This window comes from Garra rufa, chromosome 10 (assembly GCF_049309525.1).
Source record: "Garra rufa chromosome 10, GarRuf1.0, whole genome shotgun sequence".
Classification (NCBI taxonomy): domain Eukaryota; kingdom Metazoa; phylum Chordata; class Actinopteri; order Cypriniformes; family Cyprinidae; genus Garra; species Garra rufa.
The window spans coordinates 19,707,492-19,735,209 of record NC_133370.1 but is presented as its reverse complement, the minus strand read 5'-3'; the positions used below and the strand labels follow the sequence as shown (position 1 = coordinate 19,735,209).

Sequence of the window (27,718 nt, the reverse complement as noted above, 5' to 3'; positions counted from 1 at the left end):
AATGAATAGGAAAGGCCATAATCAATTTTAAATGCTTCACTTATTCATTGATATATCTGGCTTTCAATATCAGATGCGACTGATATTTGCTAAACTTTTAAAGTGGAACTGTAAAATACTATAAAGTTGGAGAGATGGTGCAGCTAACCGTCAGTATTTTTTAATCTGCAGTTTATCTGATTTGCTTTCCAATCTATAAACCATTTAAAGATAGAAAATAAGAACCTTTTACACTTAAATCATACATTGCTGTATCTGTAAACAGCCAGTGCAAACTTTACTCACATCAATATGTTGAATACTGCTGCTTCTTGTAACAGACTCGCTTTTATATGGTTATTTCTTTTCTGTCCTGTTCTGAGGTTTCATCTTTGTTTGTTATTGAGTCAGTGTGCTGAGAAAGTTTAAAAGGTACGCTTACTTTTTTTTTTTGATAGATGTGTTTTTCCCTTTTAACTTCCACCTGTAAGGAGTGAGCTTTATCCCTGCCTCAGTGTTTTGTTCGATAATCCATTTACAAGTCATTTTCCTGCAAAACTCAATTGAAGCCGTTTCACACTAGCAGGCGACAATATTCAGATGTGTCAGGCTTCACGTCACGTCCCCTTTTTCCTGAATCTGTGCATTATAAAACGCTTAGGTGAGTTTTCAGCAAATCTGTGGTGTTTGAAAATATCTTTTTTAACTGCCGTGGAATTATTAAACATCTATGAGTATGGATTGCACTGAAATTTCTGCTTCAGTTTGACAAGAAACTGTTACTTTCACACATCAGTTTACTATTAACAAGGAAAAAAAAATGCTGGGTGCATGTGAAATGATCCAGGTTTAATTGGATTTAATGTAAACGCTAGCTGATGATGGATGATATATTGACATAAATGAGCTTGTGGCTACAGCTGATGAGGCACACACACCATCCAGGTGTGATGAGATTCATGTGGAGAAATCCAAATGGATGAGTGCAAGTGAAAAACAAGCTTGCTGTGTATTGCAGCATATTGTGGTCAGAATTGGAAGGCAATTGGATTTGCATTTTCTAGAAGTGCTATATTTATGCATTAAACGCATATTTGCCACACATTTTTTTCCCACAAGTGACAATCCTCTTGTTATCGGTGCATTAATAAATAATGTTGTTCACAGTTGCTTGTCTGTCCTATCCGCCGGTACATGAGCTATTTAACACATCTCATGTAACAGATGTGTTAATAGGAATGGTCTCTCGTGATGATGCAGACAAGTTAATTTTCAGGTGAAAATGTGCCATCTTTGCTGAAAAAATTACAGATTTATTTTGAAATCCATAATGTATGATGTTATTGAAAAGTGACTCTTTTTACAATTTTAATATTAATGGAATTGCTCTTTTTTTAATCACATTTATGGTTAAAAACTGGCATATGTGGTTGCCAGAATTGTACTGTAAAAAATACGATAGCAACATTTTAGGTTTTACGGATTTAACTTAAATTTACAATTAAATACCATAATTTCATTTCTGATATAATGTTAATATACCAACATATAGAAGTACTGAAATCTGTTTTGTACCTTTGTAATACACTGATAACCATCAAAAGCAGGTGGTGATGAGAAAGTCACACAATGAACCAAAGCCTATCACAAGCAGCTTTTAAATACTAACATATATAAAAGCTATACAGTGTCATTTATACAAACACTAAACACCAGCATGGTAACACACATGAAACTGAAATAATGCAATAAACATTAATTTAACAACATTAGGTGTAACATACAACCCTAATGCACACAACTGATAAGGAAAAAAAAAAACTAAGAAAAAACAGAGAAAAATCAAATGTGAAATGTAAAGCAGGGAATTTTGGAAATGTCAATTTTCGCTGTGAATTGTGCATTCTTTTTCACTTTCAAAAACGGTATATTACCATAAAATTACTTGTAATGTCCAATACAGTTTTTCACTATATATAGTAGGAGAACTTACCATTCACCAATTAATAGGTTTTTACTGTAGCATTTTTACAGTCTTTTACCAATAAAATCACAGTATTTTCTTTTGACAGTGTAGGGCTGTAACGTTTCCTCGATTCAATTAGAGTACTCGACTTAAATAAAGCAAGTAACTGGCAAAATACCGGAAGTGGTCTATTCCACAGACGAGAATCCATGAAACGCATTATTAGACCATATTCCAAGGCTGCATGCTATACTGAACCAATATAAAGTTATAATAAAGCTTAATGCTATTGTGAATTCACAAACAGTACGATTCAGTTTAGTAAAAAGATGCAATGCAGGTTTAATATAAGCCCTTTAATTATTTAATTATGCAGGTTATGTTTGAGCGGCTCAGAGCGGCTCTGTTAACAGAGCGGCTCCACATAAACAGTTATCATTATCTCTACATATTGCTGTGAGTTTGGGTTTATTTTAATGTTCATCTAGGAATGCAGCATCCGCCATTTCGTCAGATTTGTAAGGTAAATCATTTAGAAACATACGCAAACACAGGAGAATACATCAATATCTTTCTCAACATGCTAACATCGTGATTTCAGAATAAAAGTTCAAAAAAAGTTTTGATGTCCAAAAATGTAAGAAATTACAGTGGCTGTAGTATTTCTGTCATAAAGAAATGGCCAAATATTAAAGACTAAGTGGACATTTAAATGATTTGTTGTTTAGTCAATATCAAACAAGGAAAGTGTAAAAACAATTGTCAGGCCGTTGGCACACTCTGCAGTCATTTGTTATAATCCGTAATGCATGTTAGCTCTATTGTTCATAATACATTATGTAGTTTAACAGTTTTGTTCAATAACACCATAAAATTACTTGCCTTTTTAAGAATTATTATTACCTCATTGCTATTGTATATGAATATTAAAGGGGTCATCGGATGCAAAACTCACTTTTACATGTTGTTTGAACTTTAATGTGTCTAACCCTAACCCTACAATGATAAAAATCCACCCAGTGGTGTTTTTTTAATCTTTAACAGTAATATCCCCTTTTTAAAATTAGGTCATTCTCAGCTTCTTCAGAGGCCGCTCCCACGATAGTTGATTGACATGAGCGCCTTAGCTTAGACCCGCCCTCATCGAGCTGAAACAGTCTGACTCCGATCGCCATTGTGTCGACTCAGGTGTAGAGGATAACAAGAATGTCTCAGATTGAGCGATTGAGGTGTTCTGTTGTTGGATGTAATAATGAACATAGCAGGAGTCATTTTCTCCTGACATCTGAGCCGCTGAAGACGCAGAGGATAACGTTACTTTCGTTTTTAAAAAGGAAAGCGCAGATCCCGATCTACATATGTGTCTATGTTCATGCGAATCACTCTTGATGCAGCTTTGCCCACAGCAGAATTCAGTATAAGGGTTTTTTATGCATCTTTGCAAACTGCCTTTCTTAATAATGTGCTTGTTGGCAAGTTTCGCCGCTAAACGCAGCTAAAGTAAACATTGCGGCTCATAATCCCACATCAGAAAGGAACGGGGGGCGCAGAGCTCATTTGCATTTAAAGGGACCATGCAATAATATGAGTTGATTTTTTGCAGAGCTGATTTTGACAAGGTAAAAGGGTGTTTTTTTACACTACTATTAAGAATTTTTAACCAAAGTATATTATAGACTTTTCATTAAGACCCTAAAGAATCATATGAACTTGTGGAAAATGGGCATCCGATGACCCCTTATATTAAGTAACTTTAAAGGCTATTGTTTGCTTAGGTCTATTTTTATTACAAAAAAAATTATTATAATTATCCGAAGACCTGATTAATCGCTTGAATAATCGACAGATTACTTGATTACCAAAATAATTGTTAGTGACAGCCCTATTTAAAATTAATTCATTTTTAGTTTCAATTAAGAATATTAATGTAGGTGCATTGCTCTCTGTGAGGTTTAAAATGTGAAATAAATAAGTCTAATAAGTCTAATACATTGATTATATTTTGCCTCGTCAGTATCTATAATAAACAGAGTTATAGAGGAATGTGGATATCACCAGTCTCACTAAGGGCAACTGTTGATGAGATTCCTGCAAGTGCTTTTATCATGAGTTCTCAGATGCTGATACAGCCTTATACACAGTAAGAGTACAACTATAATTGAAGAACTTGCATTTGAAGCTACTTTAGGAAAATAAATAAATTAGGCAGTTGGTAGTGGCTTATTTATTCAAACACAGGAAAAGATGCAAGTTTAATAGACTTAACTGTAATCAAGAAAAGCAATTTATTGCAGCATATTAAACAGCGGCAGATGGAGAGTTCCATTTATTGTACACAAGAGGAGGGGTAATCTGAGGGTTATAGCTGTTTTTCTCTTTTTTAGCAATTAATTCAGGGTTTATTTTGTTCAGTATACTACTCCTTTGATTCTTTTTTGACAGAAATTATTACTTTTATTCAGTAAGGTAGCATAGAATTGATCAAATGTGACTGTAAAGACTGTAATTTATAATCTTTGTATTGTGTTTTTCAAAAAGAAATGATTCTTGCGAAACAGTCACATTAGCATGATTTCTGAAGGATCATGTGTCACTCAAGACTGAAGTAATGACTTCTGAAAACTCAGCTTTGCCATCGCAAGAATAAGTTACACTTTAAAATATATTAAAGTGAAGACAGTCATTTTTTAAATTGTAATCATATTTCACCTTATTACTGTTTTAGTGCTTTTTTGATCATTTCTGTTTTACTTGCCTTTTTTTTTAAATAAATAAATGCAGCCTTGGCGAATATAAATGATATTAAACAAATCATATCAATCTTAAACTTTTGAATGATAGTGAACATAAACAACAACAGCAGCAGCAGCAGCAGCATAAAATAGTCAGCAAACACTAAAACAAAACTCCTATAACAGTAACCGCATAATTTATTCATGCCACAATGCACACTAGGATCTTATAAACCCTTAACAAATCAGCAACATTGTTAATTATAAAATGGTTCTCCTCAGCCTAGTTCGGATAACATTTGGATGAATATTGTCAGTCTAACAAGTGTTTTTATGTAGATTCATCGTGATTCACTATTCTTAGTAGGCTATGTGTGACTAATGATTAAATGTCATTTTATTTTTTTACAGCGTAGGTTTAAATCACATCTTCGCATGCATAATCCTAGAAACTAAAAGCGCTTCCAATAATGTAATCAGACAGTATTTTTGTTTGCATAATGCATCTTATGCAAATTGAATTACTGAGGTGATTGTTTAGCTGATATTCATAGAGATGCATGGGTGGAATAAAATGATAGTTGAATTTACAGAGGAATGAATCAGTGAGTGATTGAATCAATGAATCATTCAAGTGCAAGCTGGGTATTCTTCAGCAAAAGATTCATGTCTTAAAGACTTTTTTTTTTGTTTGCAAGTCAGTGCTGGGCTGAATTGCATTTATTGATTAGGTGTTATGACACTAAGTCGAAACCTCATGACTTCAAAGAGAATTGAAAACAAAGCTAGCTTGTAGATATGGCAGTTTTCAATTACTTCTACAAACTCTTTGGACCTTGTGTTCTAAGCATTATTTTACAATGCTCAGATGCTTTGTTTTTGTAGTCCTCTATGGATATCCACCCACAAGTTGATCTTATCTGCCTGGACGTCTCTCAGCACTAAAACCAGAGGGGTGGGGGGAGTTTTCAAGGTCAGAGATAAGCATTCCGGTAATGACTCAAGTTTTAAAATGTGCTACCTTTCCAGAGTGAGGGTCAAATTGAAAATGCGGTTATATTTGATTTTGCAGGGGAGAAGAGCAGGAGTTAGGAAGCTGTTTTTTTTTCCTGTCAACAATCTGTTTGAACCTTTAGATGGATCAGTAAGAAAACACATTATTTGTTAAACCCTTGTTAAATAAAAGTCTTTACATGCACGTGGGAGTCTCTCATGAGGATGTATGGATTTTTATTTTTTTGTTAGAAATCATTCAGCTTGAATGTTGAGTCTCTTTTTTTAAATGTGAAAAATGTGCCATTCGTTGTTTCCTTGGACACCGCTGTTTTTAGATTCCTAGCTAGAATTTCAATCGAACCCCATGGATCCTCGAGAGAAAAACTTTTACTTTCTTTTTTTTAAATTGTAAAACTACTGTCATCCAAATGCCAATTTTCTTGTCTCACAATGTAGCTTGTCTCACAATGCAGCAGCCTGTAACAGGCTGAATGATGTAAAATATGTTTTTTTGGTAACATGGTGAAAGGTTTCTGAAATATTCACTTTTGTGTTTCAGATTCACATACACTCTTGGAGAAGGCATGTGGCTGCCACTTAGCAAGAGCTTTGTCATTCCTCCAGCTGAGCTGGCCATCAACCCCTCTGCCAAGTGCAAGACAGATATGACTGTCATGGAGGACGCAGTGGATGTCAGGTAGAAGATGACATTTTCAATCTTGGCTGGTTTCAAAGAAGAATAACTGAACTTTATGACATACTGAAAGGCATTAGTTGGTAGTTTGCCTAAATATTTCAAAGGGAAATAAAATAAACATTAGGGCTTATTTTAAAACAGTTTTGAGCAATCGTCAAGCAGCAGTTTGGACCAGTCCTCAAGGTCTAGGGTGTTCAGAAAGTTTTAAACTGAATTTTACAGATATCTTTAAATAAATCTTAAAGGATTAGTTCACTTCCAGAATAAACATTTCCTGATAATTTACTCACCCCCATGTGATCAAAGATGTTCATGTCTTTCTTCCTTCAGTCGCAAAGAAATGACATTTTTTGAGGAATTCATTCCAGGATTTTTCTCCATACAGTGGACTTCATTGGTGGCCAACTGGTTTAAGGTCCACATTGCCGTTTCAATGCAGCTTCAAAGGGCTCTACATGATCCCAGACGAGGAATAAGGGTCTTATCTAGCGTAACAATTTGTAATTTTAAAAATTAAAAATTAAAAAAATAAAAATGTATATACTTTTTAACTGCAAATGCTTGTCTTGCACTAGCTCTGAGCTTCTTTACATTGGAAAAGTCATACGTGTGTACTTTGTCTGTGTACTTTGGTTCAAAAAGTTAGGGTAGTGTGAGAAACGCCATTTCATTTTCTCCTCTAACTTCAAAATTGTTATTTTACCTTATTTTGTAAAGGGCTTTTGACTTTCTTTGCACATTTGCTTTTGCCCACATCATGCTTGCGCAACTACAAAATGCTGGAGTTTGAGCTAGTGCAAGACAAGCATTTGTGGTTAGGAAGTATATACATGTTAATCTTCTTTTTTTAAAATGGCCAATTGTTTCGCTAGATAAGACCCTTATTTCTCGGCTGGAATCGTTTGGAGTCGTTTGAAGCTACATTGAAACTGCAGTTTGGACCTTTAACCTGTTGGCTCCCATTGAAATCTACTATATGGAGAAAAATCCTGCAAAGTTTTACTCAAAAACCTTAATTTTTTTATTTCGGCTGAAGAAAGAAAGACATGAACATATTGGATGACAATTATCAGGATTTTTTTTATTCTGGAAGTGATCTAATCTTTTAAGAAGTGCATACTGTGGTTCTGTCAACCTTCATTTCCAAATTAACAAGCATCAGTAAGAGCACCTGCATTCCTAAAATAAAATAAAATACTTATGAAAATAAAAATTACTAATTGATTTAGGTCAAAATAGGGTCGATAGTAAAGAGTTCATTCTGTAGTTTCCTCAATAAATATGTTGTTTAAACATTAGCAAATATTTTCAGATCATTTCACTGTGCAATATTGATTAAATGTTTTTAAACTGTACTGTTCAGACGAGGAATAAGGGTCTTATCTAGTGTAACAATTTGTAATTTTCTAAAAAAATTAAAATGTATATACTTTTTAACTGCAAATGCTTGTCTTGCACTAGCTCTGAGTGTCTTTACATTGGAAAAGTCATGTGTGTGTACTTCTTTGTCTGTGTACTTTAGTTCAAAAAGGTAGGGTAGAGTGAGTAATGCCATTTAATTTTCTCCTCTAACTTCAAAATTGTTATTTTACCTTATTTTGTAAAGGGCTTTTGACTTTCTTTGCACATTTGCTTTTGCCTGCATCATGCTAGTGTGACTACAAAATGCGTGAGTTTGAGTTAGTGCAAGACAAGCATTTGTGGTTAGAAAGTATATACATGTTAATCTTTATTTATTTTCTAAATGGCCGATTGTTTCGCTAGATAAGACCCTTATTTCTCGGCTGGAATCGTTTGGAGTTGTTTGAAGCTACACTGAAACTGCAGTTTAAATATACTTTAAAGCTTATTTGAGAGAGTAACAGCAACCAAGGTGCAGAGTTTAGCTAAGTCACTTAGGTCACTTCTTCCTCTTTGGATGCTTTTGACCAAATTCATTGCTTAAATTAAAGTTGCCATGTTTCACATGGAATTGAAAAAGATAATGATATATCCACCTTTTTCTTCAATGCGAAAGTGAGACTTCCGGTTCATTATCATTATCGGTTCGCTATAGGGAAATAATGAGAAGAATAACAACGTGCAGTAAACGGTAAAACTGTTTTCACTACAAATCAGTGTGCTCATAATTAAGACAATACATTAAAATAATATGGTAAGACACACCAATTTGCAATATCAAGCGGCAAAACAAGCTATTTGGTACAGCTAAGAGACAGAAAGCCAGACCCATAAAATGTACAAATGGCCATGCCCACTGTTACAGGAAAGAAAAAGGTGCATAAATATGGGTTTCTGTCAGACATTGCATGCACTTGCTTGAAAACTCTCTAGTTAAAGTTGAACTAAACTTTACAAAAAACTTCAACTAAACACTATAGAAAACCTCAAGGGCAGCTGAGCATGGCAAATTAAAGATTACTGATCTAGGATGTCTTGGGTGTCTTTAAGTTGACTGGATAATTACAGTAAATTACAGCAACATGCCTGTGGTTCCAGACTTTTAAGTAGCCTCTCTGTTTTCAATGACTTTAACTGAAGTCATTATGTGGATACAGTTAAAGGCTTTGTGAGTTAAATAAGGTTCTAAACACTTGTGTCAAGACCCAGTTGTGCCAGATATGTAATCCTTACCTCTATCTTTCAACAGAAATCCTGTTGAGATTCTTATTTTCAGTGTTGAATATAATTGCGTAGCGTGTATTGATTTAATTTAGCTGCTATACTTGACATTATTGTTTGAATGGCACTTATCATGAGTTGTCAAATATGAGGATGATTTACTAATGAAGAATTCCACTGAGCCTTTTTATTGAACTGCAACTGATTAAAGTTTCCGACCAAATGGGGTAACTTGTATTTTTGTATTTATTTATTTTTTGTTAAGCCTCAAAATTGATGTGGCTTGACATTATCTAGACCTCGCAGGGGTTTGAATGCATTGCCAAAGGGCACATGCTGATTTGATTAATTTGTTTTTAACCCAAAATTGATTAATCTTGTGATTAGTCTCGCACTTAAATTATCATGGTAGCTGGTGCCTAAAAGAACTTTTAAATATTTCAGTACTAAGAGCCTTAAAGGCAGTAAAATGGAAAAGTTACTTTTGGAAATTCAATTATAGATATGGTTTTGTTCATAAGAAATAATAAAGTTGGAAATAACCTATAAAGCATGCTGCCGTTATCCTCAGAAAAAAAATATATTTCACTGTCTGATGTTAATTAGAAGAGGTCTTTGTTAAAGTTGAATCTAGTTAGTAATTTCTGTCTCTAATTAACTTACTATCCATATAACACACACACACACACACACACACACACACAAATGTTGGGTTTACATGTTTTATGGGGACATTCCATAGGCGTAATGGTTTTTATACTGTACAAACCGTGCTTTCTATCGCCCTACACCTACCCTACACCTAAACCTAGCCCTCACAGGAGACTGTGCACACTTTTACTTCCTCAAAAAAACTCATTGTGCATGATTTATAAGCCTGTTTCCTCATGGACCTGAGAAATGTCCCCACAAGGTCAAAATCTACTGGTATTCCTATCCTTGTGGGGACATTTGGTCCCCACAACGTGATGAATACCAGGTACACACACACACACACACACACACACACACACACATACACATACACACACACACACACACACACACACACACACACACACACACACACACACACACACACACACACACACACACACACACACACACACACACACACACACACATGTTGGGTTTACATGTTTTATGGGGACATTCCATAGGCGTAATGGTTTTATACTGTACAAACCGTGCTTTCTATCGCCCTACACCTACCCTACACCTAAACCTAGCCCTCACAGGAGATTGTGCACACTTTTACTTCCTCAAAAAAACTCATTGTGCATGATTTATAAGCCTGTTTCCTCATGGACCTGAGAAATGTCCCCACAAGGTCAAAATCTACTGGTATTCCTATCCTTGTGGGGACATTTGGTCCCCACAACGTGATGAATACCAGGTACACACACACACACACACACACACACACACACACACACACACACACACACACACACACACACACACACACACACACACACACACACACACACACACACACACATACTTACATACCGTGCACATACAATTAATTTGTTTGCATGGTTGTTCATTTGCCTGTTATTGTCTTTTCCTTTTGTCCTTTTCCTGTTTTTTCTTTCTTTTTTTTTTTTCTGTTGTCTAGATTAATACCAGTATATATGTGGTGGAAAGATACATTTTCTTTCCTCTATCTTAATTTTTATTCCTTTGAAAGGTCCTCTAAGTGTCTCCTACTGATCTCCCGCAGAGTGGCTAGCTTGACATGGTCCACAGTACAAAATTTGGCAGGCCATGTGGTCCCTTGGCCCTGGGCTTGCTGAATTTTGCCTCAATTCCAAGTGTTTTTCAGAGCACTGGAATATTTCGAAGTAACTCTTACCATGTTAATAAACATTCGTCAGAGATAATGTACTGCCTGATCTTTAGCGATCTTTAGTCATAAATTACTTTCTTCTGCAGGATACATAAGAAGTATACCTACATGTCTGGGGTAACATGAGATGAAATGATGAAAGTAAATGATAAAAAAAACTAAACCATTTAAGAGCTATTTAATTGGGTCATAGTATGTAAAACTCATAGGGGTACCATTAACCACACTGAAGAAAAAAATGCATTTATAACCTCCAACAAAGTTAATATGAGTTATTAAATAATTTGGCTGGCTCATTGGTTGGAATTTAGTCTAGAATTTATTGACTTGGCATAGCCTACGTGTGAAAGTACAGGGAAATTATATATTTAAGCATCATTACTTGCACTGGTCATCTTTGACCACAGTTAAAGCTGTAATTATTCTTTAGAGAATTAAATATTAGGATAATAACATGTTTTTATGATATTTTGAATGTCCGTGGACTGCAATTCCCTGCACTAGTCAGAGCCTGCTTGTTTGGGAAATTATCATAGCTGTCGACTTCGTACATCACATAGTAAATATTTGTTCATTTCAAGCACAGCAAACACATTTCACTACCGTTGTGCAAGTGAACCAGTACACCGCTTGTACTCCCAGCAGCATAATCTGATCCAAGGAAAAGCAATCTTGGAACTGCAGAGAACAATCAGTTTAGAGAGAATACAGTGTGCCATAAACTCTGTCTATAAAGGAGATGTTTGGTATGTCATTGCATTTATGTTACAGCGGGATTCCTCACCAGGGGTCTGTGACCATAGGTGGTCTGCAGCAAAGACCACAGGCGGTCTGCCAAATATTGTGTCTAAAACAAAAATACAATATTGAATTCAACCGAAGCTAAAGTTCAGATGTTTAGAATCAGTTTCATTGTGGCTCCAAGTTAAAATGTATTTATTAAAATTAAAAAGTAATGTACAGTGACACAACCGACAGACTAATGTACAGTTGATGTAATTTACATCAACTGACAGAATATCAGTCTAGTGGCAGTTTTTCAGTGATTCTTTCTGCGGGTTGCATAGTTGCACCAGTGTAATAGGTATAACGTGCTGGATGGACGAGACGTGAGACAGGATACAAAAACACTATATACATTTAATAAAGCTTTCAATAGAACAGGCTGGATAAGGCAGGAACATGGAGAATCTTCCACACACGAATCACACGTAGACATTTGCAAAGACCGACAGAGAACTCAAGAAACAAACAGACTTATAAAGACAGACTAATTACTAAGACACAGGTGAAACAGATTACGGTGACGAGGACTAAACCAAATGATAACAAAATGACAGGGGGAGACAATGGGAGAAACCAATAGAACAGACATGAACTGACAGAACTGTGACATTACGCCCCCCTCCGAAAAGGCGCGTCCTCGCGCCGTAGAAAGAACAAACAAAAATGAACAAGAGGGGCAAGAAAACAAAACAACAGAGTCACTGGAGGAGGCTTCGGCGGAGGACGCGATGCCAGGAGGGGGACCAAAACAAAAGTCCAGGTGGCAGAACAGACAGTCCAAGGGGGCGACGACGGAGGGAGGAGCCAGGGAGGAGACAGGAGGGATCCAGGGCAGGAGGAACAGACCCAGACCACAGCCATAATGACGGCCCACTGTGGAGCCGACGGAGGGAGGAACCATGGTGGACGAAGGCGTGCCGACTCCATGGGGCCGACCGACAGAGGCGGAGCAGATGGAGAAGGAGCCCGAGGCGAAGATGGAGAGCCGATGATCCGGGGTGACGCCGAGGATCCGGAGGGCCAAGGTGGAACAGGCTCTGGCGCCCAAGGCGGAGGCGGAGTCCTGGAGATCCGCGGCGGAGCCGGAGCGACAGAGGATGTAGGCTGTGCCCGCAGGAAGGAGGAGTCCCAAGGAGCCGGTGGGACGGCGCGACGAGGCACAGCCGGAGGAGCAGAGTCCTGAGGAGCCGATGGGGTGACGACTGACCAGGGCGGAGCCGGAAAGACGATGGAGCCCGGTGGAGCTGGTGGATCGATGGGCGACGGTGAAGAGGAGGGCGTCGAGAGCCGTGGTGGAACCGCGGGGTCGAAGGGCCGAGGCGGAGTCCAGGACTCTGAGGCTGGAGGCGGAGCTGAGGGATCCTCCAGCCGAGACGCCGATGGAAGCTGGCAGTCCCGCGGCAAGCCCACTGCACAGGTGGTGGGCTGAGGGTGAGCTGGGGGACTGACTGCTGACCTGGAAGACTTAGGGCGGCTGGGCGGAACCAGCGGGGACTCAGGACGGCTGGGCGGAACCAGCGGGGACTCAGGACGGCTGGGCGGAACCAGCGGGGACCAGGCAGATTCAGACAGACGAGGGCGGGTGGGAGGGAAGTCTATGCAGGTCAGTGGCTCAGAGAAAAAGTCAATTAAGTCATATGAGTTGTCTTGGGCAAGATCCGAGAAGAAGTCTATTAAATCCCCAGAATTGGATCCAAGCTCACCCTCAGCGGTGGTGCAGTGGGCAGGGCTCTCTGTAGCCCTCTCTTGCTCCACGTCATACTCCACCGTCGCGGATGTTGATGCCGGCTCTCGCACCTGGTCAGATGGGTCAGGCTCTGTCGCTCTCGGCTCTGGCACTCCATCTGCGGTGGGCTCAGGCTGTAGCTCCGCATGTCGGGGTGATGTTTGGCTGGGTTCTGGGTCGTGAGTGGGGTTGACGTCCTCCTCGATGACGCCGACAGTCCAAGAAGAGTGGCAGGACGCCAACACCCACTCGATGTAGTCCGGCAGGCTCTCTTGAGGACCCTCCCCGGATAGCAGCGCCTTGGTGGTGGGATTCAGTCCTACGTGATAGTAGATGCATAGGCTGCTATCCGGGAAGTGGGAATGTTCTGCCAGGGAGATGAACTCACGTGTATGGTCCTCAAGAGAGCGTTCCTCCTGCCTCAGGAGGATGAGACGAACAGTAAGGTCCATAATCAAACAATAGAAAACAAAACACTGAGGAAAAAAGACGGAAAATAAACGCAGGGGAAAGTGCCGGGTAAACTCTTTAGGTCGGTCTTTCTGTAATAGGTATAACGTGCTGGATGGACGAGACGTGAGACAGGATACAAAAACACTATATACATTTAATAAAGCTTTCAATAGAACAGGCTGGATAAGGCAGGAACATGGAGAATCTTCCACACACGAATCACACGTAGACATTTGCAAAGACCGACAGAGAACTCAAGAAACAAACAGACTTATAAAGACAGACTAATTACTAAGACACAGGTGAAACAGATTACGGTGACGAGGACTAAACCAAATGATAACAAAATGACAGGGGGAGACAATGGGAGAAACCAATAGAACAGACATGAACTGACAGAACTGTGACAACCAGTAGGTGTTGACGTGAATCTTTAAAGGGTTAGTTCACCCAAAAATGAAAATTAGCCCATTATTTACTCACCCTCCAACCATCCTAGGTGCATATGACTACCTTTTTTTTTTTTTTTTTTTTTGCAAACGAACGCAATCGGAGCTTTAAAATGGTATGAGCAGGTGTTTCTCTTCAACACTCCAAAACAAGTCCAATAAAGTTCATCCATCCATAATAAAAAGTGCCTCACACGGCTCCGGAGGGGTGAATAAATTCCTCCTGTAGCGAATCGATGCGTTTGTGTAAGAAAAATATCAATATTTAAAATATAATAATCACTTTAATCTGCCTTGCGCCAACTGGTCGTACACGTAAGCCACTCCGGGCAGATGATGTAAGAACGACGGTGTTGCGCATGTAAAGAAAAATATGGGAGGATTTCAATATAAAGCAAGAGGAGACTGGTTTTACTTTACTAAAGCAAGGAAACTTTGCTTCCTGTGCTCCTGTAAACAAACATTGGTTTTTGCAAGACTCACTGGTGCATGTGCAATGTAAATAATGGGCTAATTTTCATTTTTTGGTGAACTAACCTTTTTAGAGTGAGTCAGTGCATCATTAAGTCAGCCGATTCATTCGGGAATGAAACAAGTGACTACCTTAAAGGATTAATTCACTCTAGAATGAAAATTCCCTGATAATTTACAAATTTACTTAAAAATTAGAAAACATTCTAGAATTTATCGCCATAGTGGACTTCAGTGGGAGCCAACATGTTGAATAGGGGTGGGACGATACAGGTAACTCACGATTCAATTCTGTGGCGATATGTGGCCCACGATATCGATAATATCGCGATTCACGATATCTACGATATTCAATATATTGGAAGAAATTTCATCAACGATATATCACGATATATGTGACTGAAAAAGAAAAAAATACCCATAATAAGGAAATCTTATGCATTTATTAATGCCAACATTTCCAACACTGTGCAAAGAAATATGCATTTGCATAATAACTCACTGCCTCCTGGTCTTAAATGTAAACACTGTACAGCTAGACAGATAAAAGTGCCTGAACATTAAAAAACAACATGAACATTAACTAACATGTATAAACCATGATACTGAAACGTCAGTAGTAAGTTACTGTAAAGTGCTTTATGTTAACCTGGACAGTGGTCTCATCAATGCATATTCTTCTTGAGGAACACTAACGCCTGTTTCACACATACTCCGTCTGCAGTGCGTATGCAGTCCGTGTGCGTTACGTATGCGATGCAGAAGCAGCACGGACTCGTTTTGCTTTCACACAGGACACGTTTGCAGTCCGTTCCTGAGCCGCGGCTGTTTACCACAAACACACCATTTATCCGTTATTTTGATTTCAAATACAAACGTGCTTTTTCAGCATTGTGATACTCTTTTATCACAGTACACTAATACAATTCTAGATATATTCACGTTTAAACTCAACGTATAATAAACAACGTATTATTCAATGCACTTGCACAGCAACCGCGTGCAGTGTGAATGCTCTAATCCGTTAACATGGGTGCGGGGAAAAAATACTCAACGCATAAGCACTGCAGACGGAGTATGTGTGAAACAGGCGTAACTGATCAGCATGCTCAACTAGCGGGTGCGTCTTTGATTTGTTTTTCGTTATCTTCCGCCATTCTTCTCACTTCTCTTTTTTTCTGCGCTTCTTCTCTGATGTTGTAAGATAACTTGTGTTCTTCACTGGCCGCTGCTTCCACCACTTTACGCCTATTTACTCGAACAGCGCCCCCCGCAAACAGAATGGTAGATATTGGGTAGTGACAGTGACACTGACGACGGGTAAATTAATCATTTGTGTTGTAATAAAATATCGATATTGGCCGTTAGTGTATCGATTATTTATTGCGACAGAGAGCACAACAATATATTGCAATATCGATTTTTTTTCCCACCCCTAATGTTGAAGGTCCAAATTGCAGTTTCATTGCAGCTTCAAAGCTGATGAATAAGTACTAATAACTAGTAAATTGATCAGTCATTTTCTACAAAAAATCTAATTTATATACTTTTTAACCACAAATGCTCATCTTGCACTAGCTCTGGAACTTCACACGCATTATGTAATCATGTTGGAAAGGTCACACGTGGTTAATTCTTTGTGTCTATCGGTTCAAAAAGGTAGGGAAGGGCGGAAAACTCCATCTCATTTTCTCCCCAAATGTAAACTTTAACTTTGTTGTTTTACTTTTTTTATTTTATTTGTAAAGGCCTATTGACTTTCTTTGCATGTTTGCATTGTAAACGCTGGATCAGCCCTTTCGCCTATGTTGCCTTTCCAATGTGATAATGTAATGCGTAAAGTCAAGGTAGTGCTCTTTTTTTTTTGGAAAATGGCAGATCATTTGGCTAGATAAGACCATTATTCCTCGGCTGGGATTGTGTAGAGCCCTTTGAAGCTGTACTGAAACTGCAATTTGGACCTTCAACCCAATGATCCCTATTGAAATGCACTATATGCAGAAAAATCCAGAAATATTTTCTCAGAAACCTTAATTTCTTCTCGACTGAAGTAAGAAAGCCATGAACTCCTTGGATGACATGAGGGTGAGTAAATTATCAGGATTTTTTTTTATTCTGGATGTGATCTAATATTTTAATTAGTGAGCCGTTGATTCATTCTGTGAAATGATTAATTATTAACACTGAATCATTTACTGTAAAAACAAATGAATCATTGAATTATTCACTTAACCGATTCATTCAAAAGTGTAGATTTATTCAGGTAAATCAGCTCAGATGTATCTTTGGAACTATTTTTGTTGGGGAAAACAGACAATACTGTTATAATAAACAAAATTATTATTATTATTATTATTATGCAAAGATGAGTGCAACATCTCCAGTTACAATAAAGGCTTTAAAACAATATCAGAGATAATGAGTGATTAGTGTCTTAGCTCTTGATTAAAAAGTATTACATATCACATTTGTCGCAGAGTGACTCTTCTATTACTTGGATGGCCTTCTTTATTAGAGTCTTAAGTGAAGGTTCATTTTAATTACTTCTTGTCGCCGTTGAAAAGAACAGGCTGCACTTTTCCAGTGTCTAGTCTGAAAATGCTTGCTTTGTATTTGGAGTTAAGCTACTAATTAGAGCTTCCACAGACTTTCTGTTCTAAGCCCTGCCAATTGAGATGCTTTGTTCACAGAGGTAGATTTGTCTCAATTTGTTCAAAGTGCCCTCATTACCATGGAGCGGGAGTCATTATATATTCTGCCTTATTACGATAACATCTTCCCCTAACGACCATAACATCACGGCTTTAAAAGGTCTGCCTTCTCTTGTAAGATTGGTGGGAGTGGAAACGTGACGTGGAAACCGCAATGTTCTTTATTAAGTAAGGTGGGCATTTACCGGGAATCTCCAGTAATTATTATAAATATTAAATTACTTTTAAATAAGCTATACAAGGAATCCTTGGTATTTTTTAGCAGCATATAAACTGTTTTTACCTTCTTTAGTTTTAACAATGTTCCCAAACATTTCATTCTGACCTTAATATTATAAGTGACACCTTTCAGCACAGGTTGTTTTGTGAATCTGAAGGATTCAGAGACCATTAAAAAGATTTTTCTGTTTTGTTAGTTTAAGTTTTCAGGATGTGTCTGAATGCGTGATCTGAAAGCGAAGCCTCTTGTTGCTTTTTTCTCTGTCTCTGTTTTTATATTTATACAGGCACTTATTTGTTTGTCATTTGCATGATTTTTAAACACTGACAGAGCTTGGCTTTGAGACAGGAATCATCGACCACTTCATAACAGAAAAATAGGAAAAAACAATCTTGGAACATAAAGGCAGTATTTCTGTCGCACAACTACGAATCCATTTATCACAGCACTCCACTTCGCCAGCAGCCCGGTGATTTCACACTCTTAAAATATATTAGACAATAAAAGGTCACTGCTTTGCTCCTTCATCATGACCACTGCCCATTCTTATTTCATAGTAATGATAAATATTTGGATGTTTCAAGTGCTCTAGAATAGAAAAGCAAAAAAAAATAAAATAAAAAATCAGCCAATACAATTTTCCAGCCACACAGCTTAAACCAAGGTCAGAGGAATGGAGTTAATTTGTTCAAGGTTTAGCCATCAGTGCTGTTGTTTACTTTTGCTGCTTTGGAAAGCTTTTCCCTTTAGCTGGATTTATGGTGGCGTAGAGAAGACAGAATAGTCATTTTCAACTTACATTACTTGCCTCTTTGATATCCAGTTATTGACATATGTGTGTAATTTGTATTGGATAAAGTGAAGATAATGTTATAAACAAGTAGATTGTAATTATGCATGCTTCTAATGATGACTAAAGATGCTAGAGGTTGTTTGCAGTATTGACCCGCCATTACTAACTGTGTTTTCTATGCGTCATTGTTCATCAGGGAGGAGCTGATGATTTCTTCGTCCTTCGACAGTCTTGAAGTGCTGCTTGACTCTTTTGGCCCGGTGCGCGACTGTTCAAAAGACAACGGAGGCTGCAGCCGAAATTTCCGTTGCATCTCTGATCGCAAACTGGACTCGACTGGCTGTGTGGTGAGTTGTCAGTGCCTTATTTTTAGGGCTGTCAAATAAGCAAATTAAAACAAATTAATTATATTATGTTGAATAATTAAATAAATTGCATATATTAATATATGTTGAGAAAATCCAACATAAAATTAATATATATATATATATATATATATATATATATATATATATATAATAATTATGACAGATGAGTAAATTTGTTAAATTATTGTTAAATTATTATTGTTAAATTATTATTATATTTTATTTCAGCATTGAACATTTAATAACTCGTAACTTTTTAGTTTAATATTCACCTGACAGCCCAATTTTTTTTTTTTTTTTTGAATCCTTATTTTCTTACCTCTTCCAGCTGTCTTGTTTCCTCTCGTTTGATACAGACTTCTCTGTTTACTTGTTTACATACTCTCCCAAAGCAGAGACAAAAAAGCCATTTCTACGCCTGTTTCGTCATAATCTTCACAACGTTTATGCAAATTTGAAGAAAGAACACCCTCTTGTACTCAGTTCCTATAAAAAGCGTTTACTTTTATAAGTTAGGCCTTCCTTGTCTGCCGAAGGAGTTTATTTCACATAGCATGAAAAATCGTATTTGTTTCTTCCATTTCTATTTCTTTTACATCACACTCACTCTCTCGTCCTCACTTGTGGCTGTTAAGCAGCCATGAAATGAGCCAGGGGCTCTGATTTCACTCACCATCTGGCTGAGGTACGCTTAAAGTGTTTGATTTCTCACTCTGGCATGCGCCATGATTAGTGTGTTTGGCTGGCCCTGCTGATGGGAGGATTGTTTCAGCCAGGGTTTATGAAAAGTGCTGTGTCTCATCCATCTTTCTGACACTCACTTCATTCATGATCTGCTGCTCATGTTTATGAACATGCGAATCAGGGTTTGTGCAGGTGCGTGTCCAACGCGACCCTTATTGGATAACTGTTCCTGTCCGTCGTGTTGTGTCATTTGAGAGATATGTTTCATTTGTTTTCTTGTTTCGTTTGGATTGATTGTATTTTCTGAATACTGACGTGACATGCGTGATTAGGTGTCATGCATCTTTCTGTTTTCTGGTTCTTATTTTTTACCAATGTATTTCTTTAAATCAGTGTAATGGTGTGTGGATGCCAAAAGCAAAGTGAACATTCGCATTGTGGTACTTGCTCTAGATCAGGGGTTCCCAACCTTTTTTACCCCGGGGCCCCCCTCTCTAGATTACTCGCAGGATTTTTTTTCCACGTAAAATAATAAAAATATTGCGCAGTGAGGAGTGTCTTTGCATGAGGCTCTTCCAGTTCCTACGTATTGTCTCTTCTGATAAGAAACAGAAATAAACACAAGTCTCTACTAGTAAATCAGGCTAATATTAGGTCTGGGAAAATAAAATGATGCACTGTGATTTTGACAATTTCTAAATGCATTGTGATTCTCTCTTTAATTGATTCTGAGCTTTTTAACAGCAGATGGCATTGCATGCTTGACTATGGAAGCCCGTTTTTGCCGCTGAATAAAAAATTAAAAAGGTAATTGTGACTTTTTATCTCACAATTCTGACTTTTTTTCTCAGAACTATGAGATATAATCGCACAATTATGAGTTATAATGTCAGAATCGCTAGGTATTGAGTCAAAATTGTGGGATTTAAACTTGCATTTGCGAGTTATAAAGTCCAGTTCTGAGGAGAAAAAAAAGAGACTGATATGTTCAAAGAATTGCAAGTTTATATCTTACAATTCTGACTTAATAACTCGCAATTGAGAGTTTATATCACACAATTTTAACTTAATTTAATATCTCGGAATTCTGACTTTATAATTTGCAATTGCGAGTTAATATCATGCAATTGCGACTTTATTTCTCAGAATTGCAAGTTTATATCTTGGAATTCTGACTTTATAACTCGCAATTGGGAGCTTAAAAACTGCAACTGAACTTGACAATCAGTGGTCACTATGCTTTTTTGTATTCAATGTGGAAAAATCATAGGAGCAAAATGAGGGTTGGCAGATCAAAAAGGGTTACAGTGTGGTGCAGTGCTGACTAGCATACTATAATAATTTAAAGTTATCTGTTATTTTCAATTTGATGAAATAATTTATTTGACCTAATCAATAGAGCTGTTTCATACAGTGCATTTGGAAAGTATTCAGACCCCTTTTTTTTTTCAATTTTGTTATGTTGCAGCCTGATACTACAATTGTTTAAATTATTTTTTTCCCCTCAGTAATCTACACTCCGTACCTCTTAATGACAAAGTGAAAACAGAATTTTAGAAATGTCTGTACATTTATTAAAAAGAAAAAAACTAAAGATCACATTTACATAAGTATATGCAACAACACTTGCAATTTAGCACAGGTGCCTCCCATTTCTCTTGGATCATTGCTGAGATGTTTCTACACCTTGATTAGAGTCCACCTGTGATAAATTAATTTGATTTGGAAAGGCACGCACCTCTCTATAAAAGGCTTTACAGCTGACAATGCATATCAGAGCGAAAACCAAGCCATGCGGTCAAAGGAACTGCCTGCAGAGCTCAGAGACAGGACAGATCTGGGGAAGGCTACAAAACTTTCTGCTGCACTGAAGGTTCCCAAGAGCACAGTGGCTTCCATAATTCTCAAATGGTCGCCCAGCCAAACAGAGCAATTGATGGAGAAGGACCTTGTTTAGACTGATGACCAAGAACCTAATGGTCACACTAGTTGAGCTCCATGATCATATTTGCAGAAACCTACAGAAGGAAAAACATAACTGCAACACTCCACCAATCCTGGCTTTATGGCGGTGTGGCCAAACTCAATCCTCTCCTCAGTGAAGACATGAATACACATTTGGAATTTGCAAAACAGCAACTAAAGGATCCTCATACTCTGAGAAACAAGATTGTCTGGCCTGATGAACCTCAATTCTAAGCATCATGTTTGAAGGAAACCAACTCTGCTCATCGCCTGCAGAGTACCATCCCAAAATTAAACTGTTCTGGTAGCAGGATCATGCTGTGGGGCTGTTTTTCAGTGGCAGGGACTGAGGGACGCGTCAGAGTAGAAGAAAAGCTCAATGCATCAAAATATTGAGATTGAGCAATCAAAACCTCACACTGGGCAGAAGGTTCACCTTCCAACATGACACTGACCTTATGTACACAGCCAAGGCAACAAAGTAGTGGCTTAGGGACAACTTTTTGAATGTCGTAGAGCCGTGACTTGAACTCTCTCGAACATCTCTGGAGAGACCTGAAAAAGGCTGTCCACCAAGAGTAAGCTGAGCTTGAGAGGATTTGCAAAGAAGAATGGCAGAAAATCCCTCAATCCAGCTGTGTGAAGCTTGTTGCATCATACCCAATAAGACTCTAGGCTGTAATTGCTGCCAAAGGTGCTTCAACTAAATACTGAGTAATACGGTGGCCGAGAGAGCTCAACACGCTGCAACTTAAGAAAACACATGCAAACAGAAAAAAACGACAACAAATTAAAAAAAACATCTTCATCAGTTTGACAACACAGGCGCTGCAAAACCTCGCAACACAAACACACATACGGAAACGCGCTGCAAACACAGGAACGTGCTGCAAACACACAAAAGCGCTACAAACACAGGAACGCGCTGCAAATAACACGGACCACAACGGAAATGTTTCAGGGGGACCTCAAAAAGTGACGGACCCATCTGGGACCTGATGCTTCATAAATTATTTGTGACCCTGGACCACAAAACCAGTCTTAAGTCGCTGGGGTATATTTGTAGCAATAGCCAAAAATACATTGCATGGGTCAAAATTTTAGATTTTTCTTTTATGCCAAAAATCATTAAGAAATTAAGTAAAGTTCATGTTCCATGAAGATTTTTTATAAAATTCCAACTGTAAACATATCAAAATGTAATTTTTGGTTTGTAATATGCATTGTTAAGAACCTAATTTGGACAACTTTAAAGGTGATTTTCTCAGTCTTTTTGATTTTTTTGCATCCTCAGATTTCTGATTTCAAATAGATGTATCTCAGCCAAATATTGTCCTATCCTAACAAACCATACATCAATAGAAAGCTTATTTATTGAGCTTTCATATGATGTATAAATCTCAGTTTTGTCAAATTTAACCTTATGACTGGTTTTGTGGTCCAGGGTCACATTTATCAGTCGTAATTCAACACTGACTTTTTAGCATGCATTTGACCGAATTGTCTGCTTTTGTCTATATTTCCGATTACATAAGTCTCTTATACTTTATACTTATACTTTTATAATGGCTAATATTGTTCATTAAAACTGACATTTAACAAAAAAGGCAGAGTTGTGCTTGTCATGTTTCATTTGATTATACATTGAGTAAAGATGTATTATACACAGTGCACATATAGCTTAAATCGCATATTAATATGTTTTATTATTTTTAAAATGAGTACGAAAAGAGTTGTTGTTTATATTTTGAAGAAAACAAAGAGGCAGTGGTGTTTGATATCACTTCCTTTTATTGTAATTATTGTTTTGTAACGCTTTGCATGAACCACATTTTTGTCGCTATTAATAAGTTTAACGTTAAATGAAACGGAAAAGAGGCAATGCTGTTTGATATAATTTTTCGTTTCACTGTAATGTTGTACATTCCCTGAACTACGTTTTTGCAGCTATTAATATGTTTAAATGAAAACGAAAAGAGGCAGAGGTGGTTGATATCATATTTTGTCTTATTGTAAATACATACAGTGAAGCAGTGAAGATAACCGGAGTAGTAAAGGCGAGCTGACTGACGTTATCAAGTACACTGCTGTTCCATTTGCAGAATTACAGGACTTGCATCCTCACGTCCTCGGGAGTTCGTACTTCCAAGTCAAACTTCCAAGTCCGAACTACAAAGGACGCAAATCCGAATTTTGCGTACTTGGTATTGAGAAACGGCTTATTTGTTCAGTGGCTGTTGGTCAGAGCAGAGGTGTTGTCGGTGAACTATCACCTTTTAGTTCACCGACAACACCTCTGCTCTGACCAACAGCCACTGAACAAATAATCAGGTCCCAGATGGGTCCGTCACTTTTTGAGGTCCCCCTGAAACATTTCCGTTGTGGTCCGTGTTATTTGCAGCGTGTTTGTGTGTTTGCAGCGCGTTCCTGTGTTGGCAGCGCGTTTCTGAGTTTGGTTGTGTTGTGAGAATTTGCAGCGCGTTTCCGTATTTGTGTTTGCGTTGCGAGGATTTGCAGCGCCTGTGTTGTCAAACTGATGAAGATGTTTTCTTAATTTGTTGTCGTTTTTTTCTGTTTGCATGTGTTTTCTTAAGTTGCAGCGCGTTGAGCTCTCTCGGCCACCGTAGAGTAAAGGGTCTGAATACTTATGTAAATGTGATATTTAATTAATTTATTTTTTTTAATTTACAGACATTTCTAAAATTCATGTTTAGAGGGGTAGAGTGTAGATAAATGAGAAAAACAATTGTAGTATCAGGCTGCAATATAACAAAATTGAGTGCGAAGGGTGTCTGAATACTTTCTGAATGCACTGTATGTGAATATATTTGTAAATATCTTATTTCTTTGTTGTTGCTTTGTGATGCTAGAATAAATTGACATTTGAATCGTATTTGTAGATTATATTAAACATTACACTGTAATTGAGTTTCTGTGTCTTGTTATACTCGTGAGATGGCTAATGTAAATAGATTGTAAAGACAAATGTATGCCCCCATGGCGATGTAACCGCCAAAATCAAAAGAATTACATTAGCATGTTTTCTAATACTATTTGCAAGCATGCATTAAAACCAAAACATGATTTGCAAGAGGTAGTCACAGGTCGGTGAAGATTGACAAGAAAGGATGAGGGGGAGGAGTCCGAAATGACTGACAGATGAGGTCATTGCACCACTGAATTCTGCTGGGTCTTCTTTCGTGCATGTATTTGCATACTGAATTGTGATTGATTTGTCCCTTCTGTCTTGCATCTGTTTTTTCATATTTTTTTTTTGCTACCTTGCAAGCACTGATATTTCCTTCAGGTAAAGCTGGACGGACAGCACCAAACCTGCTGCTAATGAAACAGATGTTATGGCCTTCTCAGTACTTTTCAGAAATTTCAACTCTAAATTCATTCTGCTCTTCTTAATCATAACGCACCCTTCTGTTGAGCCCGTAGCTTGATGTTTTGTAATTAACAGATGACTGAAGCTATAAAAATGATGCTTCAATCTGTCCAATCATAAGAGCTCGCTACGGGCCCCCCAGAGAGCCTCATTCCCCCCCTAATCAATTAACACCTTGTCTGAGGACAGCAGTGCCACTGCTGCTTTTGTGTTTTAATATCGCAGTCTGTGTGAGCGGGCCCGTTCCGATCTGCTCTGTCTAGCTGATGTATGGCACTCCTGGGGAGAGGAACAGTGCACTAGTTTGGAAATACTCTGATAATCGCTAAATGATGATGTGATTAATTAGTTCCTTTCCCTCCAGCACACTAGGTGTTGAGTGCTTTTGTGGGACACAGAGGGGTGCCCGTCGTCCATCCAGCCGTCCACATGAAAAACAAATTGGCTCCTCTCTAGATCTAAGCGAGCCAGCCAGGCGTGTTCAACAGAGAGTTTTTGATGTTGCTGACAGATGCTGGTACAGTAGCTGCCTGTATATGAATAAATGACGTGAATGTATGTGTTAGTAGTGTATAAAATCAGAATGGCAATGAATTTCAACACATATCGCTATGGCGGTTTAATGCCAGTAAGCGAGTGAAAGGTACAATGTGTAAGATTTTTTTTTAATTAAAATATTCCAAAAACCACTAGAACAGTGTTATATACACTACTTGTCAAATGTTTTTGAACAGTAAGATGTTTAATGTTTTTTTTTAAAGAAATCTCTTCTGCTCACAAAGCCTGCATTTGTTTGATCCAAAGTACAGCAAAGTCAGTAAAACTTACTATTTAAAATAACTGTTTTCTATTTGAATATATTTTAAAATGATCAAAGCTACATTTTCAGCATCATTACTCCAGTCCAGTGTCACATGATCCTTCAGAAATCATTCTAATATGCTGATTTGCTGCTCATGAAACAATTATTATTATTTATTATTATTATCAATATTTAAATTAGTTGAGTACATGTTTTTTCGGGATTCTTTAATGAATAGAAACATCCAAGGGTCAGCATTTATCTGAAATTAAAAGCTTTTGTAACATTATACACTATACCATTTAAAAACTCGGAGTCGGTATAATTTTTTTAAAATAAATTATAGAAATTAATAGTTTTATTTAGCAAGGATGCTTAAAATTGTTCAAAAAGTGATGATACAGACATTTATATTGTTACAAAATATTTCTATTTCAGATAAATGTTGTTTGTCTGAACTTTCTATTCATCAAAAATTCTATGCAGCTGTTTGCAGCATAATAATAATAATAAATAATGATAATAATAATGTTTTTTGAGCAGCAAATCAGAATATTAGAATGATTTCTGAAGGATCATGTGGCCGGAGTAATGATGCTAAAAATTCAGCGTTGAAATCACAGGAATAAATTACATTTTAAAAAATATTCAAATAGAAAACAGTTATTTTAAATAGTAAAAATATTTCAAGATGTTACTGTTTTTGCTGTACTTTGGATCAAATAAATGCAGGCTTGGTGAGCAGAAGAGACTTCTTTAAAAAAGCATTAAAAACTTTTGACTGATAGTGTATTTTGTTGATTTGTGTACTTACATTATCCCAAATGTTTTAAAGAATGTTAGAAGAAACTAAGAAACTCAGAGAAATAAGCATTTTAACTAGCGGTTTGTGAAGCTTGTTGCATCATACCCAAAAATACTCTAAAAAGACTTCAACTAAGTACTGAGTAATACGGTGGCCGAGAGAGCTCAACACGCTGCAACTTAAGAAAACACATGCAAACGACAACAAAAACGACAACAAATTAAGAAAACATCTTCATCAGTTTGACAACACAGGTGCTGCAAAACCTCGCAACACAAACACAAATACAGAAACGCGCTGCAAATAGCACGGACCACAACGGAAATGTTTCAGGGGGACCTCAAAAAGTGACGGACCCATCTGGGACCTGATGCTTCATAAATTATTTATCAGTCGTAATTCAACACTGACTTTTTAGCATGCATTTGACCGAATTGTCTACTTTTGTCTTTATTTCCGATTACATAAGTCTCTTATACTTTATACTTGTACTTTTATAATGGCTAATATTGTTAATTAAAACAAAAAAAGCAGAGTTGTGCTTGTCATGTTTCATTTTATTATACATTGAGTAAAGATGTATTATACACAGTGCACATATAGCTTAAATCGCATATTAATATGTTTTATTATTTTTAAAATGAGTACGAAAAGAGTTGTTGTTTATATTTTGAAGAAAACAAAGAGGCAGTGGTGTTGTAATGTAAAACATTATCCCAAATGTTTTAAAGAATGTTAGAAGAAACTAAGAAACTCAGAGAAATAAGCATTTTAACTAGTGGGCCATCCTTTGTCATTGCGTCACCTGTCAATGGCATTAGACACCCTCAATCTATCTTGTAGAAAACATGAAAACACCAAAGACGCTTTGATACGTTATGCGTTTTATTAAACAGGTGACGAACGTACAGAGTAGCATTAAAACAGACTCACACTCAGATGTATCTAGTATGATAAAACAGTGCTGCTTTACCCCACATACACATGACTGGAAGGAGTGTAAGTGGTCGACTGTGGCAAAATAAAAGTTCAGCTGCTTTTAAGCCATGTGTCGCACTCGATTCTCATTAGCAATCGCTCCAGCGGTCTTGTTTCACTTCTACGACTTTCAGCCCACCCTGCTTCATACTACAGTGACGTTAATAATACATTAGCTCATCCATAAACATGATTTCCACCCAAGTCTCATCAGATTGCATTGGCTGTGAGGATGAAGACAACAACTCCCATAATTCCACACTTGATGGCGT

General features: G+C 37.4%; 1 protein-coding gene across 1 annotated transcript in view; it reads left to right on the top strand.

Moving 5' to 3' along the window:
* The window catches only part of astn1 (astrotactin 1), a 344,209-nt gene that overhangs the window by 139,802 nt on the left and 176,689 nt on the right, over nt 1-27,718 (top strand). Inside the window, exons 10-11 of the mRNA XM_073849391.1 lie at nt 6,233-6,370; nt 18,650-18,800. Of these exons, the coding sequence (XP_073705492.1) occupies nt 6,233-6,370; nt 18,650-18,800 (289 nt within the window). The remainder of the gene's footprint in view (nt 1-6,232; nt 6,371-18,649; nt 18,801-27,718) is intronic.